Source organism: Pseudophryne corroboree, chromosome 12 (assembly GCF_028390025.1).
Source record: "Pseudophryne corroboree isolate aPseCor3 chromosome 12, aPseCor3.hap2, whole genome shotgun sequence".
Classification (NCBI taxonomy): Eukaryota; Metazoa; Chordata; class Amphibia; order Anura; family Myobatrachidae; genus Pseudophryne; species Pseudophryne corroboree.
Window position 1 is genome coordinate 55,963,701 of NC_086455.1, and position 15,717 is coordinate 55,979,417.

At 41.5% G+C, this 15,717-nt stretch overlaps 1 protein-coding gene across 2 annotated transcripts in view; it reads right to left on the minus strand.

Moving 5' to 3' along the window:
• MDGA2 (MAM domain containing glycosylphosphatidylinositol anchor 2) overlaps positions 1–15,717 on the minus strand; it is a 1,135,272-nt gene that overhangs the window by 32,436 nt on the left and 1,087,119 nt on the right. For both annotated transcript variants that reach the window (XM_063947538.1, XM_063947537.1), the window contains exon 14: positions 10,359–10,517. In XM_063947538.1, coding sequence (XP_063803608.1) covers positions 10,359–10,517 — 159 coding nt within the window. The remainder of the gene's footprint in view (positions 1–10,358; positions 10,518–15,717) is intronic.

The window sequence follows — 15,717 nt, forward strand, 5'->3', positions numbered from 1 at the left end:
CACTGTGTCACTGTAGAAATGATGTGGCAGCGTGACACCCTGCACGCTGATATATCCAACCAGCAATAATCACTGGTAGCTGCAATAGTGGGTTTCAATGACAGCAACGTAACAAAGTCCATTCAGCAATTAAGATCCATTGAAGCTGAAAGATTTAATTCTTAAAAGTGTCTGGCCAGACAAAATATGTATGCTCACCGCTCTCTTCCAGCATTAAGATCTCAGTGGCTTCCTCCCGGCTGCTGGTGCTTTTAACCTTTTAGGGCAGTCATCTCTGGAGGGGATCATCCGTATAGATCTAAAATATTGCTGGCGGTGGGCAGTACAGTTGGCAGTGGTATGGAGCAGAAATATATGAGTCCTTAACGCGTTTCCCCGCCTCCCTCCGGGCTCAGCGGCTTCATCAGAAATATTTCTATTGCAGCTACCAGTGATTATTGCTGGTTGGATTTATCAGCGTGCAGGGTGTCACGCTGCCACATCATTTCTACAGTGACACAGTGTTTTTAAATATCTTAATGGACTGCTACATTGTTAAAGTGGACTGATCTAGTATAGCAGTCAAAATATACATTGTAGAGGATATTGTTGAATGAGTATTTGTCTAATTTATCAATATTGTCCAGACAGAAAAGAGCATATTTTATGTTTTTTAAAATAATATATTGATGTGTTTAAATTACCGGCCGGTGGTTATGTTTATTAAATTTTATTGTTATTTTTTGAAATGAAGCAATACATTTTTGCCCAATCTATATGCGCTACAATATCTTTGTCTTACGATTTTTTCTTCTGATAAGGTTGAGTAGCCTTATTTTGTTGGCTGCATTTAGATTGGTGAGTATCGAGCGCTTGGTTATATTTGATTGCTTTTTTAACCAAGTACTAATGATGACAGTTGCTGCTGTAGACAGAAAGACCATGGGCGCTGCAACTATACACATGCGATATAGGCATATTACCATAAGGTACTAAATCTGGCTGCTGCGGGGTAATGCACTTGTGGCCTCTGAGTGCAACTGTGAATAAGAGTAGATATGTGTAACCCTGGTTCACGCAGGCACACTAGCGCTAGCACTGATGGATTTTTTCACTGCTACGAAAGTAGCAGTGAATATAATTTGTAGAGACAACTGATTTGCGCATCAGCTGTCTCTGCACAGGAGCAATGATAAATCGCCCCTTGCGCTCGCAGCGAGTCACAATGTTAATAATCGGGTGCCGTCCGGTGCCTGATAATTAACATGACGAATATGCCCCTTAGTGTTGCATTTCATTAGTGAGGCGTATCATTTCAGGAGAAAAGATACACCCACTCATGTTTTTATCGTAATCAATTTTATGTTGGATATGCAACTTCATCATAAATTAATAACTGTCAAAACTATTCCCTAAATTGCACTATCATGGCGTGTAAGCATATGTACTTCTACTGCTGACTACTGTTACTGAGCTAGAGCAGAGCCGGCCCTAACCAATATGATTCCCTAGGCAAGATTTTGGCTGGTGCCCCCTAGCACCACCGCTGGTTCCGCCTCTGACCATGCACCTCTTTCCCAGCACCATCACCCCTCACCCATAGCAGTCCTTATTTTGGTGTTTGTACCCCCTATATTTTAAATAGGAACAGTTCGCACATTTGGCGCACAGGCCAAAAAGGGGTGTGTTTTTGCTGGCAAGGGGCATGGCCACACAATAACCCCAATTCCAATTACGCCACATAGTACTGCAACTTTATTCACATTTGATCATGCGATAGTGTCCATAATTCATATTACATCCCACAATAGTATCACTTTACCTTATAAACGTTACTCCTCACAGTAGAGCCCCTTATTCACATTACATCACACTGAATTGCTCCTTATTCCCATTACACCACACCCTATTGCTCTTTATTCACATTAGACGACACAGTAGTGCCCTTTCTATACACAACGCCACATAGTAGAGCACCTTATACACATAATGCCACACATTAGTAATGCATTTATACACATTCCACACAGTAATGCCCCTTACACATATAAGACACCTTATTAATATCCATATAAACATAATGCGCCTTACACATTATGACAACCTTTATTAATGCCCTTTTACACATAATGACAAACAGTGCCCCCTACACATTTGCTGCACATTATTAGTGCCCCTATACACATAATGACACACATAGTGCCCCCTACACATTTGCTGCACATTATTAGTGCCCCTATACACATAATGACACACATACAGTAGTACTCTGTTACACATATGCCACATTATTAATGCCCTTATACACATAATGACACACATAGTGCCCCTTACACATATGTTGCAGATTATTAATGCATTTTTACATGACACACATAATGCTCCTTACCCATATTCCAAACACTACTGCACAACCAACCCACTCACATGCACACAGCACTCACACTGCCACTAACACTGTGACCTCTGCCTCTGCTTGGATACAGATGTGTCCTCATAAATCTTGCCTCAATGCTAGCATCGGGCACACCTTTATTATGAAAATGCATCTTATTTGCACTGCAATGAGGCTAGGATGCACAAGCAGCTTCTGCTGATTACAATTATATGCAGCATGCCTATATACTGTGTGAGACTGTGGCTGTATCTGCATATGAAATGCTACACACAGAATATAGGCATGCTGCATATCATTTTAATCAGCAGAAGCTGCTGATGCCCCTAGGCATATCAAATGCCCTAGGCAATTGCCTAGGTTGCCTATGCCTATGGCCGGCTCTGAGCTAGAGTATGAGATTTGCATGCTTCTATTCCTTCATAGGTTTGGCGTCCAATTCTAAATGAGTCCCCTTGTTTACTTTAATTGACGTACAGACATTCTGTTCACTCTCTGCTTGAACTGAGAGAAAATACTGACAAACTGCATGGGCAAACAAACAAAAATCAGAAACATATTGATCATCGATGGAGGATCAGGAACAAACATATCGACACGCCGCAGTCTGAGAATTTCACTGAATCTAACTGATTCAGGTGTGAAGAGATTGATCCAGGAAAGAGACGGATGAGAATTGATTAGGAGTTCTTACAGCGACAAGAGACTGATTATGTATATACACAGACAGTAAAGAGGATTAATGGCTGCTTTCTAGGTGTTTTATTATGGCTAAAAACACGTCCTTTTCTCCTTGTGTGTGTTTTTTAAGGGGTGAAGTAATTTTTTTCTCTCAAGTAACACATTTCTATATCTTATTTTTTCATAATATACAACTATACTGAAAATTAATCTTATATTTAACAGACTTTTTGATACTGTATGTGGCGCACACATTGCAGCATTTGGAAGGTGAAGGTGCGTACGCACTAGACGACTCACAAACTATATGATGTTGTCAGCGACGGGTCCTGGAGGGGTTGCCAGCATCGGCCGATGCCAGCAGCGACTGCGGGGGGGTCAATACGGCAGTATGGTCAAATGCAGTACGCTTTGTGCATCGTCAGCAACATAGTGCATACACACTGGACGATATCGTAAATTATGTGTCCAAATTGGGCACATCGTACACAATAGTGGGGCTAATTCAGACCTGTTTGCTCAATAGGGTTTTTTGCAGTCCTGCGTTCGCATAGTGGCCGCCCATAGTGGAGTGTATTTTCGCTTTGCAAGTGTGTGAACGCATGTGTAGCAGACCTGAACAAACAGATTTTGAGCAGTCTCCGAGTAGCTCAGAACTTACTCAGCCACTGCGATCACTTCAGCCTGTCAAGGACCGGAATTGACGTCAGGAACCCTCCCTGCAATCAACAGCTCTGAGGGCTGTTTATCATCGATTATGCTTCGGATTCCATAGGCATTTATCTGGGATTATGCTTTGGATGCCTCAGCATAATCCCTGATAAATGCCTGAGGCACCTGAAGCATACTCCCTGATAAGTGCCTATGGCACCCAAAGCATTATCCCTGATAAGTGCAAGGTATTATCCCCTGGCAAATCAATTCGCTGTAGTAAATTACAGCAGCTAACTGAATACCAGCCTAAGCGGGGAATTTATTTGTACGTGATGGAAGTGATGTGTCCTTACGGAATTTCACATCTCACCGCCGCCAATCGCTGGTTTGTTCCCACACTTCACAGAGGTGAGAGGACAAACTGGCGAAGTCAGCACTACCATAATTAGCCAATATGTGGGCAGACGGTTATTGCTATCATGCCTGGCGGCACATCGCATAGAATTGAATTTCCCCTTAAAGAACACTTAATAAAAGTAGTGGAACAACAATTCTAATTGCAATTTCTATAAGGGAGGTGGATCTGGAGAGATACAGTGCTGCTCCTTATGGACCAATGCATACTTATTACTTTTCAAAAGGTAACATCAACTGCTTTATACTGTAGGTATGCTCAGATGCCTTTCCTGGGTAATATAGAGGGCACAGATTAAGTGGAATAGGGGTGCACAGGTGAGATCAATTCAAACCTATGGGCAACTGAGAACTGGTGTCAGATGGGTTAGATCAGGCATTTATCGGGGCTCAGTATACCATTTACTATACGTAAAGCAGAATTTATACCTGGGGTAATTCCTCTACATCATGAGTGATAGAGAAGAGGAACATAGTAGATGATACAGAGAGGAGGCTGGCCATAGGCTAAGTTTTTCACAACGTCCATGGCAACAGGAGAGCTAGTAAATCCATCAGTTAGACTAGAAAATGCAAAATAATGCAATGTAGCAACAAATATTAGTTTAGAAATCTGTGTTTATCCATTGCAATCTACAGCCATAAAATAACATATATTGATTCTATTAAGATGGAAAATGTACAGGTATGTAATCTAATGGTATGTTAGAAAACAGCATGTGTTCTCCTAATGGGGCGAGTGCATAGAATAGAAGCACTCACATATAAGTGGGATAGATTGCCTTCTGGGCTATAACAGAACTCCTGCTGTTATCAAGCAGCCCTGCAATCACCACAAGCGTGTTTCACCATTTGGAAACGTGTTAATAAGTCTTGTAATTAATTGAGATAAGTAGATGCTCGCCACAGAAATGCCAGTGCCATTTGTTAGGCTGTAAAGATCATAGGGTATTATCTGTTGTTAGCGAAGTGTGGAAAGAGAGAGAGAGGTGCATTTTTTAATGGGTTATGGACTTGTAATGATGGTTAGAGAGGAAATGCTAGGAAAGAAAAGTGAACAATGGTTTGTAAATGCATTGCAGCGCTGTGTAATATGCGTGCACTAACCAGGGCCACAGGAAGCCTTGCTGGGCCCAGCTACTAGGGGGACATGGCCTAAAGTAAGGCGGTTTGACCACATATCCTTACAACCCCCCCCCCCCTTCCCCCCAGCAAAAACAGTTGCAGCACCACAGGCTCCACAGAGGGGCGCTATTGTGTCTTGTGCTGGCCTTGAGAGGAAGCATAGTGAAGCAGCTGGCAGGTAACAGGGAGGGGGTCCTGGTGATTAGTGTCTGTCCACCCACCCACTGCACAAACAAGTCCAAATAAATAAGTAGATGCTTGAAATGGTGAAAAATATTCATAAATACAGTATGGCTCTGATCTATGTAGATGTAAACTGATGAGCTTGTCAGATAGATATATATATATATATATATATATATATATATATATACTACATGATGCATTTTGCCTACTCTGAGAAATGACAGCGACTCTCACGAATTTTGGGGATCTCATCTCATGAGAAGACTACAGTATCTTCCCGATTCTCCCATTTCTCCAGCAAAGAGTTCTGGTGTCTTGATGTGATTTACTGTGAATTATGCTATCGTTGCCAGGTGTCCCATTGCCCAATGTCATAAATTGTAGTTTCGATTCATATGTCACAATCCCCGCAGTGTGAGTTGTCATTTGCAAACATAAAAAAAATTATACCCCATTGCGACTTTGTTCATGCAAATATAAGCAGTGTAACTACATGCAGTGTAAATTGTCATATGCAAAACAGTTTTTAAAAAGTGAAAAATATATAAAATAAAAAAATAGGTTAAAACAGGTTTACTGTGACTGTGTACAGCATGCTATCACTGTGTCACTGCTGCACATCATTGTCAAAATTGCAAGAACCATGAGCACAGCATACGCCGCAGTGTGTAATAAAATGAGATTTGTAATGTAAATCTCCAGCGTAATAATGATAACAATAAAATTCTAAATTGTTTTAAAAAGTGTAAACATCTGTCATTTCAGGTAATCGAATCCGAGTTCAAGGGTATGCTAAGCACTGATGATAACAACAAGCAAAGACAGCCCCGAAAGTCAAGCTGTGCGCACCTGTACTACTAGTGACATCACTACAGTACTACTGTACTGTAGTGATGTCACCAATTGCAAGGATTCTTTTTCACTGTGCTGTGACTGTGACGGGAAACCCCCGGTAGGCCCCACTGCCTGGGGGCCCCTCCTCCTCTAGGGATCAGGTTCTAGACTGTGCACTTGAATTATATATTATACATATGTTACCTTATACTGCACAGGATTATGATGTATTCTCTACAATACATTGCGGTCATTAATCTTGCACATTATCATGCATGCACTAGCATTAATTACTATATAAATTATCAAGGAGTCCAGACCAGGTACTCTATAATGGTTAGCCAAACCTCTGTGGTGGCTGGCAACACCCCCTTTGGTGGCTGGCCACACCTCTAACCATGGGCCCCTACCACTGCATACCCCCGGTGGGCCCTTCATGTCCCAGTCTGACCCTGTGTGTACGGTAGTTCACTGTCATGACCTTTTTCTGTGCTGATAATGGTAGTTACTTTAAGTGATCGCGAGTGCCTCAGCCATATACAGTATAAGCAGTAACTGCTTGTTTGCGTGCGTCAATAGACGCACAGTCAGCTCATCATTCAAGCAGTTGTCTTTCTGTCCTGACACAAAGTGATCATTTCATAGAGCACCTCTGAAGTCTACAGTTCATTTATAAGGCATGCTTCACTTTGTCACTGCCACACATCAATGCCAAAATTGCAAGGACCATGAGTACAGCATAAGTTACAGTGTGTAATAAAATGAGATCTGTAATGTAAAAAAATATCTGTAGCGTAATATTGAGAACAATAGAATTCTAAATTGTTTAAAAGAGTGTAAACATCTGTCATTGCCATTGGGAATCGATCTTGGGTTTGAGGGTACAGTACACTAATCATTGACAAGACCACTAGGTCAAACCAGCCACGCTGTCAGTTCTTGCACACCAGCAGTAACATAGTGATGTCACTGATTGCAATGATCTTTATTTTATTATATTGCTGTGACTGTGTACGGTACTTTTCACTGTCATTTTCAGGGTCAAAGACGCACAGCCAGGTCAATGCAAACATAACTGTTTCTGTGATGATACTGGTAGTTACTGTAAGTGATATTGCATGCCCCAGCACAAGCTATGGTGTGTAATAAAGAAACTGCTATTGTGGTAAGGCTTGCAGATGTAAAAATGCATATATATATATATATATATATAGTAACACAGTCAAGCGGCACTCCTTCCCCAATGAAATAAACATTAACAGCCGGTGCCCTCCATAAAGAACCTGCACGGTTCCCCACACATGTATATACTGTATATATATATATATATATATATATATATATATATAAAAATATATATATATATATATATATATATATATATATATATATATGTTTATATATACACAGGTTGAGTATCCCTTATCCAAAATGCTTGGGACCAGAGGTATTTTGGATATCGTATTTTTACGTATTTTGGAATAATTGCACACCATAATGAGATATCATGGTAATGGGACCTAAATCTAAGCACAGAATGCATTTATGTTTCATATACACCTTATACACAGAGCCTGAAGATAATTTTAGCCAATATTTTTTATAACTTTGTGCATTAAACAAAGTGTGTCTACATTCACACAATTCATGTATGTTTCATATACACCTTATACACACAGCCTGAAGGTCATTTAATACAATATTTTTAATAACTTTATGTATTAAACAAAGTTTGTGTACATTGAGCCATCAGAAAACAAAGGTTTCACTATCTCACTCTCACTCAAAAAAGTCCGTATTTCGGAATATTCCATATTTCGGAATATTTGGATATGGGATACTCAACCTGTATATATATATCTCCACCATAATATAACTTGCTATATTTTATTGTACATTTGAGAAGGAAATAAATAAGCATCTAAAAAAGAGTTGTTCTTAAATTGCAAGCATCATTTGACTTTACATTGTAGACTTCACACATGTGCAATGACGGTTTTGAAAAGCAACACCGGGTGGAGGAACTAAAGTATTGCACTCGTCGGAGACGACATTCTTTAAACTGCGACTGCATATTGCATGCTGCAACTGAAAACGCCACCCTGCGACCAAGCGCAGGCACACGTAATGTGAATAGTTTTTCCCACTGCGCGCCATATGGAGAATAGATGAGAATGGCTACATCTGTACATGCCCCTTGCACTTGCCCCCTGGTATATCTCTTTATAAAATGTCAATAATCATCGTTTGCAAAAAATACCAATAAAATGGGCTTAATTCCTTTTGGATGTTACCTGAGGACGAATTGGATGACTGCTCAGCCCTCTGATTATTAATATCTGCAGACGATGTTTCTGCTCACTTGAATTATATCAGTGCAGTAGAGTAGGGAGTATGACGTGTTAGTTTTATTGCCAGTTTAATTGCATCTGTCTAACCTTCCATTATTTACAGCGCAGCCCAAGACAACACCTATTACATTACAGAGCTGGAGACTGCTTAATCTTCAAACAGCATTATTGTGTCATCTGTATGTTGTGTTAGTACCAGAGCAGCCATATGGCGGAGTATTACTAAGCCTTGGACAATGATAAAGTGTAGAGAGATACTATATCAGACAATCAGCTCCTAACTGCCATGCTACAGGATTGTTTGAAAAATGACAGGAGCTGACTGGTTGGTACTTCGGGGTAGATGTACTAAAGCTGGGTACACACTAGACGATGTGTGTACCCAGCAACATCATGGGCAACGGTACCAGGCAGAGGGGAGGGGGGGGAAGAAGCATCGGTAGGTGCATAGAGACTTGCCTATGCTGCAGGGATGGAGTGATGGCAGGGACTATACTGCATTCAGCCGCATGGCCCTTGCTAGCGTTGTCTTCCATCGGCCGTCAGGGGCGAGCATCATCAGTGACATAGTGGTTACATACTATGATACTAGATGATATACCACATATGTAGGTCTGATCTGCCAGAACAGATTACATATCGTCTAGTGTGTACCCATCTTAAGCCGTGGAGAGAGATAAAGAGTCCAATTCAGAGTTGATCGCAGCAGCAAATTTGTTAGCAGGTGGACAAAACCATGTGCCCCGCGGGGGGGCAGATATAACATGTGCAGAGAGAGTTAGATTTGGGTGCGGTGTGTTCAAACTGAAATCTAAATTGTAGTGTAAAAATAAAGCAGCCAGTATTTACCCGGCACAAAAACAAAATAACCCACCCAAATCTAACTCTCTCTGCACATGTTATATCTGCCACACCTGCAGTGCACATGGTTTTGCCCAACTGCTAACAAATTTGCTGCTGCGATCAACTCTGAATTACCTCCAACGTACCAGCCAATAAGCTTATTTCATTTTTCAAACACAGCATGTAACATGGCCGTTAGGAATTGATTGGCTGTTACAGTATCTGTCTCCACTTTATCAATCTCCAAGGCTTAGTACATCTGTCCCAAAGTACCAACCAACCAGCTCCTAAGGAGTATATTTACTAAGGTGTGAGTTTTTTTAGAAGTGGAGATGTTGCCCATAGCAAAAGCAAAAAATATTGCAGTGCACATAAGTTGTGCAAAGATTTTTTTATTTTTTATTATTTACTTATATTACTATTTCATTAAAATTACATTCAAGAATCCAGAACCACCGGCCGGTGAATTTAAATGACTGGCATACTAAATTTTAAAAAACATATATGGCACAGCCTGTTCTCCTAAGCTTATATAAAAATCTCTTAAATGTGAATAAACACACTAAATCTTAATTAATACATCCACAAGGAATCACCCCACCTAAAATATCTGTCTGAATAAATACGAGAATGTATAGAGGCTCAGTCAGGAATTAATATCACTAGATCACTAAAAGAATGTAGCAATATGGCACTCTAAACAACTTTTTTTGTTTTGCCCATAGCAACCAATCTGATTCTAGCTGTTATCTTCTAGAAGCAACTAGATACATGTTAAGTGGAATCTGGTTGCTATGGGAAATATCTCCACTTCTGAAAAAAACTTCACAATATACCCCAACTGATATTTAGTACATCTGCCCCAAAAGACTGATATCGTCTGAAGAATGACTTACCTATGTGTCTCCCATACATATGGTAGAAAAATATAAAACAATAGGCTGTATTGCTGGATCCATACGGATTCTTCTGCGCTATATTGAATACAGGACTAAAAAGACGGGCTTTCTCCCCTTCCAGACGTGGGCGAGATGTCTCAATGTACATGTAGAAGCCTACCAAAAAGAGACAGACATTGGTTTACAGACAGGACATAGTGATATTAGAAATATCCTAGGAACTAGGATTTATTGGGAGGAAGATGGTGATGATGGTAGTTGAGGATGGGTAGGTTATGGTAAAGAAGTTGTTGCACATAGTTAATAGACATATTCTCTAATTTCCTAATCTGTATTTGAAGAATGTCAGATGGCATAGTATTAGCTTCAATTGGAAACTATCATTTTACTTTACACCAGTTTTATATAAATTTCCCCAATTATATTTCACAAAAACAATCTGTTGTAATTTTATTGAAGCCAGACAGACACACATACAGTATGTGCCAGTACTGCCGGCAGGAATGGCAGGTAGCCCAATACCACTGCGTCTGTAGTTTCATTATCAGCACTATGCCCGAGAATGGCTTGATGAAAACATTCAGTGGAGATTATTTGCAACCTTCTGTTTATATAGCGCCAACATATAGCACAGCCATTTGTAAAGAAAAGTTTAACCATTCACATCAGCTTGTACCCTAGTGGTGTTTACACCACAAACATCTTAATCTAGCTTGCCAGGAGGTTTCTAGACTGTGGGGGGTAATTCAGACCTGATCACTCATTAGATGTTGTTTGCAGTCCTGCATTCATATAGTCGCCGCCCACCTGGGAGTGTATTTTAGCTGTGCGAGTGTGAGATCGCATGTGCAGCCGAGTAGTACAAAAATATTTTGTGCAGTTTCTGAGAAGCCCAGGATTTACTCAGCCGCTGCGATCACTTCAGCCTGTCCGGAATTGACATCAGACACCTGCCCTGAAAACGATTGGGAACGCCTGTGTTTTTCCAACCACTCCCAGAAAACGGTCAGTACACATCCACAAACGGTTTCTTCCTGTCAATCTCCTTGCGATCGCCCATGCGAATGGGTTCTTCGCACAAACCCATCGCAGAGCAACGAACCGCTTTGTACCTGTGGAATGCGCCTGTGCATTGCGGTGCATATGCATGCGCAGTTCTGACCTAATCGTAGCGCTGCAAAAAACGCTAGCGAGCGATCAGGTCTGAATTACCCCCTGTGTGCGGTAACCAAAGAACACAGAGAAAATCCACAGAGGCACTAGGAGAACATACAGACTCTGCACAGATAGGGCCCTGATTGGAATAGAACCCATTACCCCAGTATTGTTAGGTGGCAATGCTGATTATTATGTACAGTAACATACTAGTAATTTCTGGACACAAAACACTGGGTGGTCTTCAAAATAACAATTACAGCAGAAAATACTGTATACTTATACTGTATGCTTAATCATACAGAAACTATATTTTATGATGCTGTCCTTGACTCTGTAATCAGATATAGTTCTATATATCTATAGTATGCTCCCCATATACTGTAGTTCTATAGTATGACACCCATATTCATCTTTAATATGATAGCCATATACTGTACATCTATATTATGATAACATATAGTTCTATAGTATGATGCCATATTCATCGATAATATGATAGCCATATAGTTTTATAGTATGATACATCTATATTTTAGAGATGAGCGGGTTCGGTTTCTCTGAATCCGAACCCGCCAGAACTTCATGTTTTTTTTCACGGGTCCGAGCGACTCGGATCTTCCCGCCTTGCTCGGTTAACCCGAGCGCGCCCGAACGTCATCATGACGCTGTCGGATTCTCGCGAGGCTCGGATTCTATCGCGAGACTCGGATTCTATATAAGGAGCCGCGCGTCGCCGCCATTTTCACACGTGCATTGAGATTGATAGGGAGAGGACGTGGCTGGCGTCCTCTCCATTTAGATTATAAGAGACTGAGAGAGATTTACTGGAGCTGACTAGGAGGAGTACTGTTACTGTAGAAGTGTAGAGACTGAGTGGAGAGAGTTTACTAGTGAGGACAGTGCAGTTTACTTTATAATCCGTTCTCTGCCTGAAAAAAGCGATACACAGCACACAGTGACTCAGTCACATACCATATCTGTGTGCACTGCTCAGGCTCAGGCCAGTGTGCTGCATCATCTATTATCTATATATAATATTATATATATCTGTCTGACTGCTCAGCTCACACAGCTTATAATTGTGGGGGAGACTGGGGAGCACTACTGCAGTGCCAGTTATAGGTTATAGCAGGAGCCAGGAGTACATAATATATTATATAGTGAGTGACCACCAGACACACAGTGCAGTTTATTTAATATATCCGTTCTCTGCCTGAAAAAAGCGATACACACAGTGACTCAGTCAGTCACATACCATATCTGTGTGCACTGCTCAGGCTCAGGCCAGTGTGCTGCATCATCTATATATATTATATATCTGTCTGACTGCTCAGCTCACACAGCTTATAATTGTGGGGGAGACTGGGGAGCACTACTGCAGTGCCAGTTATAGGTTATAGCAGGAGCCAGGAGTACATAATATTATATTAAAATTAAACAGTGCACACTTTTGCTGCAGGAGTGCCACTGCCAGTGTGACTAGTGACCAGTGACCTGACCACCAGTATATATAATATTAGTAGTATACTATCTCTTTATCAACCAGTCTATATTAGCAGCAGACACAGTACAGTGCGGTAGTTCACGGCTGTGGCTACCTCTGTGTCGGCACTCGGCAGCCCGTCCATAATTGTATATACCACCTAACCGTGGTTTTTTTTTCTTTCTTTATACATACATACTAGTTACGAGTATACTATCTCTTTATCAACCAGTCTATATATTAGCAGCAGACACAGTACAGTGCGGTAGTTCACGGCTGTGGCTACCTCTGTGTCGGCACTCGGCAGCCCGTCCATAATTGTATACTAGTATCCAATCCATCCATCTCCATTGTTTACCTGAGGTGCCTTTTAGTTGTGCCTATTAAAATATGGAGAACAAAAATGTTGAGGTTCCAAAATTAGGGAAAGATCAAGATCCACTTCCACCTCGTGCTGAAGCTGCTGCCACTAGTCATGGCCGAGACGATGAAATGCCAGCAACGTCGTCTGCCAAGGCCGATGCCCAATGTCATAGTACAGAGCATGTCAAATCCAAAACACCAAATATCAGTAAAAAGCCTCTTTTTTTCTTTGCGTCATGTGCTGTTTGGGGAGGGTTTTTTGGAAGGGACATCCTGCGTGACACTGCAGTGCCACTCCTAGATGGGCCCGGTGTTTGTGTCGGCCACTAGGGTCGCTAATCTTACTCACACAGCTACCTCATTGCGCCTCTTTTTTTCTTTGCGTCATGTGCTGTTTGGGGAGGGTTTTTTGGAAGGGCCATCCTGCGTGACACTGCAGTGCCACTCCTAGATGGGCCCGGTGTTTGTGTCGGCCACTAGGGTCGCTAATCTTACTCACACAGCTACCTCATTGCGCCTCTTTTTTTCTTTGCGTCATGTGCTGTTTGGGGAGGGTTTTTTGGAAGGGACATCCTGCGTGACACTGCAGTGCCACTCCTAGATGGGCCCGGTGTTTGTGTCGGCCACTAGGGTCGCTAATCTTACTCACACAGCTACCTCATTGCGCCTCTTTTTTTCTTTGCGTCATGTGCTGTTTGGGGAGGGTTTTTTGGAAGGGACATCCTGCGTGACACTGCAGTGCCACTCCTAGATGGGCCCGGTGTTTGTGTCGGCCACTAGGGTCGCTAATCTTACTCACACAGCTACCTCATTGCGCCTCTTTTTTTCTTTGCGTCATGTGCTGTTTGGGGAGGGTTTTTTGGAAGGGCCATCCTGCGTGACACTGCAGTGCCACTCCTAGATGGGCCCGGTGTTTGTGTCGGCCACTAGGGTCGCTTATCTTACTCACACAGCGACCTCGGTGCAAATTTTAGGACTAAAAATAATATTGTGAGGTGTGAGGTATTCAGAATAGACTGAAAATGAGTGTAAATTATGGTTTTTGAGGTTAATAATACTTTGGGATCAAAATGACCCCCAAATTCTATGATTTAAGCTGTTTTTTAGTGTTTTTTGAAAAAAACACCCGAATCCAAAACACACCCGAATCCGACAAAAAAAATTCGGTGAGGTTTTGCCAAAACGCGTTCGAACCCAAAACACGGCCGCGGAACCGAACCCAAAACCAAAACACAAAACCCGAAAAATTTCAGGCGCTCATCTCTAATTACTATATCCATAAAGTTCTATATTATGATACCTATATATTTCTAGATTTTGATACCCATATAGATCTACAGCATGATACCTATATACTGTACTTCTATATTATGATACCCAAATAGTTCTATAGCATGATACAGTATATATACTTCTATATTATGACATCCATATAGTTTTATAGCATTATATCAATATACTTCTATATTATGATACCACAGGGGTGGATTTAGGGGTCAGGCCACCCCTAGGCACATTATTGGCTGCCGCCCCCCACCCCCCAATAACATACTTCCCCCCTTCATTTCGGCGCCAATCCAGATACCTCAAGACCGCCAAAGCAGCCTCCACCTCACCCTACTACCATTTCCCGGGGCAACAATTTGATGCCCATTGTCCCACTCCCGTCATTTGCTAAGTAAAATGTAAAAACAAAAAGTCAGAATGACAAACAAAAAAAGAATCACCTGGCCTCGTCAGCCTGGTGTGCCAGCCCCCCACCCACCTCAGCAAGTACCACCCCTAGACATGCGTAGTGGGCAATCTACCACTGCATATAATTCTATACAATTCTATATTATTATTATACCGATACCTTCCAATTGTCCTGATGTACATGGCATATGAGGAACAGACAAAAATGTGAAGGCTGTTGCGTCCGCGTGTGAGTTGGGAGATACAGTATGTTCCGCTCACTGCTGCTCTACATACAGTAGCAATGAATAGATGTTTGGAGGGAAGGGTGGTAATGGGCAATCCAACAGTTGAAAAGCATTAGGTAGACCTAAGCTATGTCAGCAATGCAAATGACCACTCCTATCCCCATTTCTGGTGCCCAAAAGTTGGGGCATATGTGGCACTTACTGAAAGTCTTGTTGTATAATATGGTTACTATGGGAAATTTTATATTGCAATTGTTACTAGAAACTGATAAAGTCAAATTTAAAAAATGTAAAAAATATTCAAATTTAATTGATGAACAATTGTAGTTCTTCCAAATAGCTTCCAAACGACTTCCTAAGGAGAGCTGTCTGTCTTGAGGAGGACTATTTGCTAAATGGCAGGGATTCAATGCATAGCACCCTCCATTGT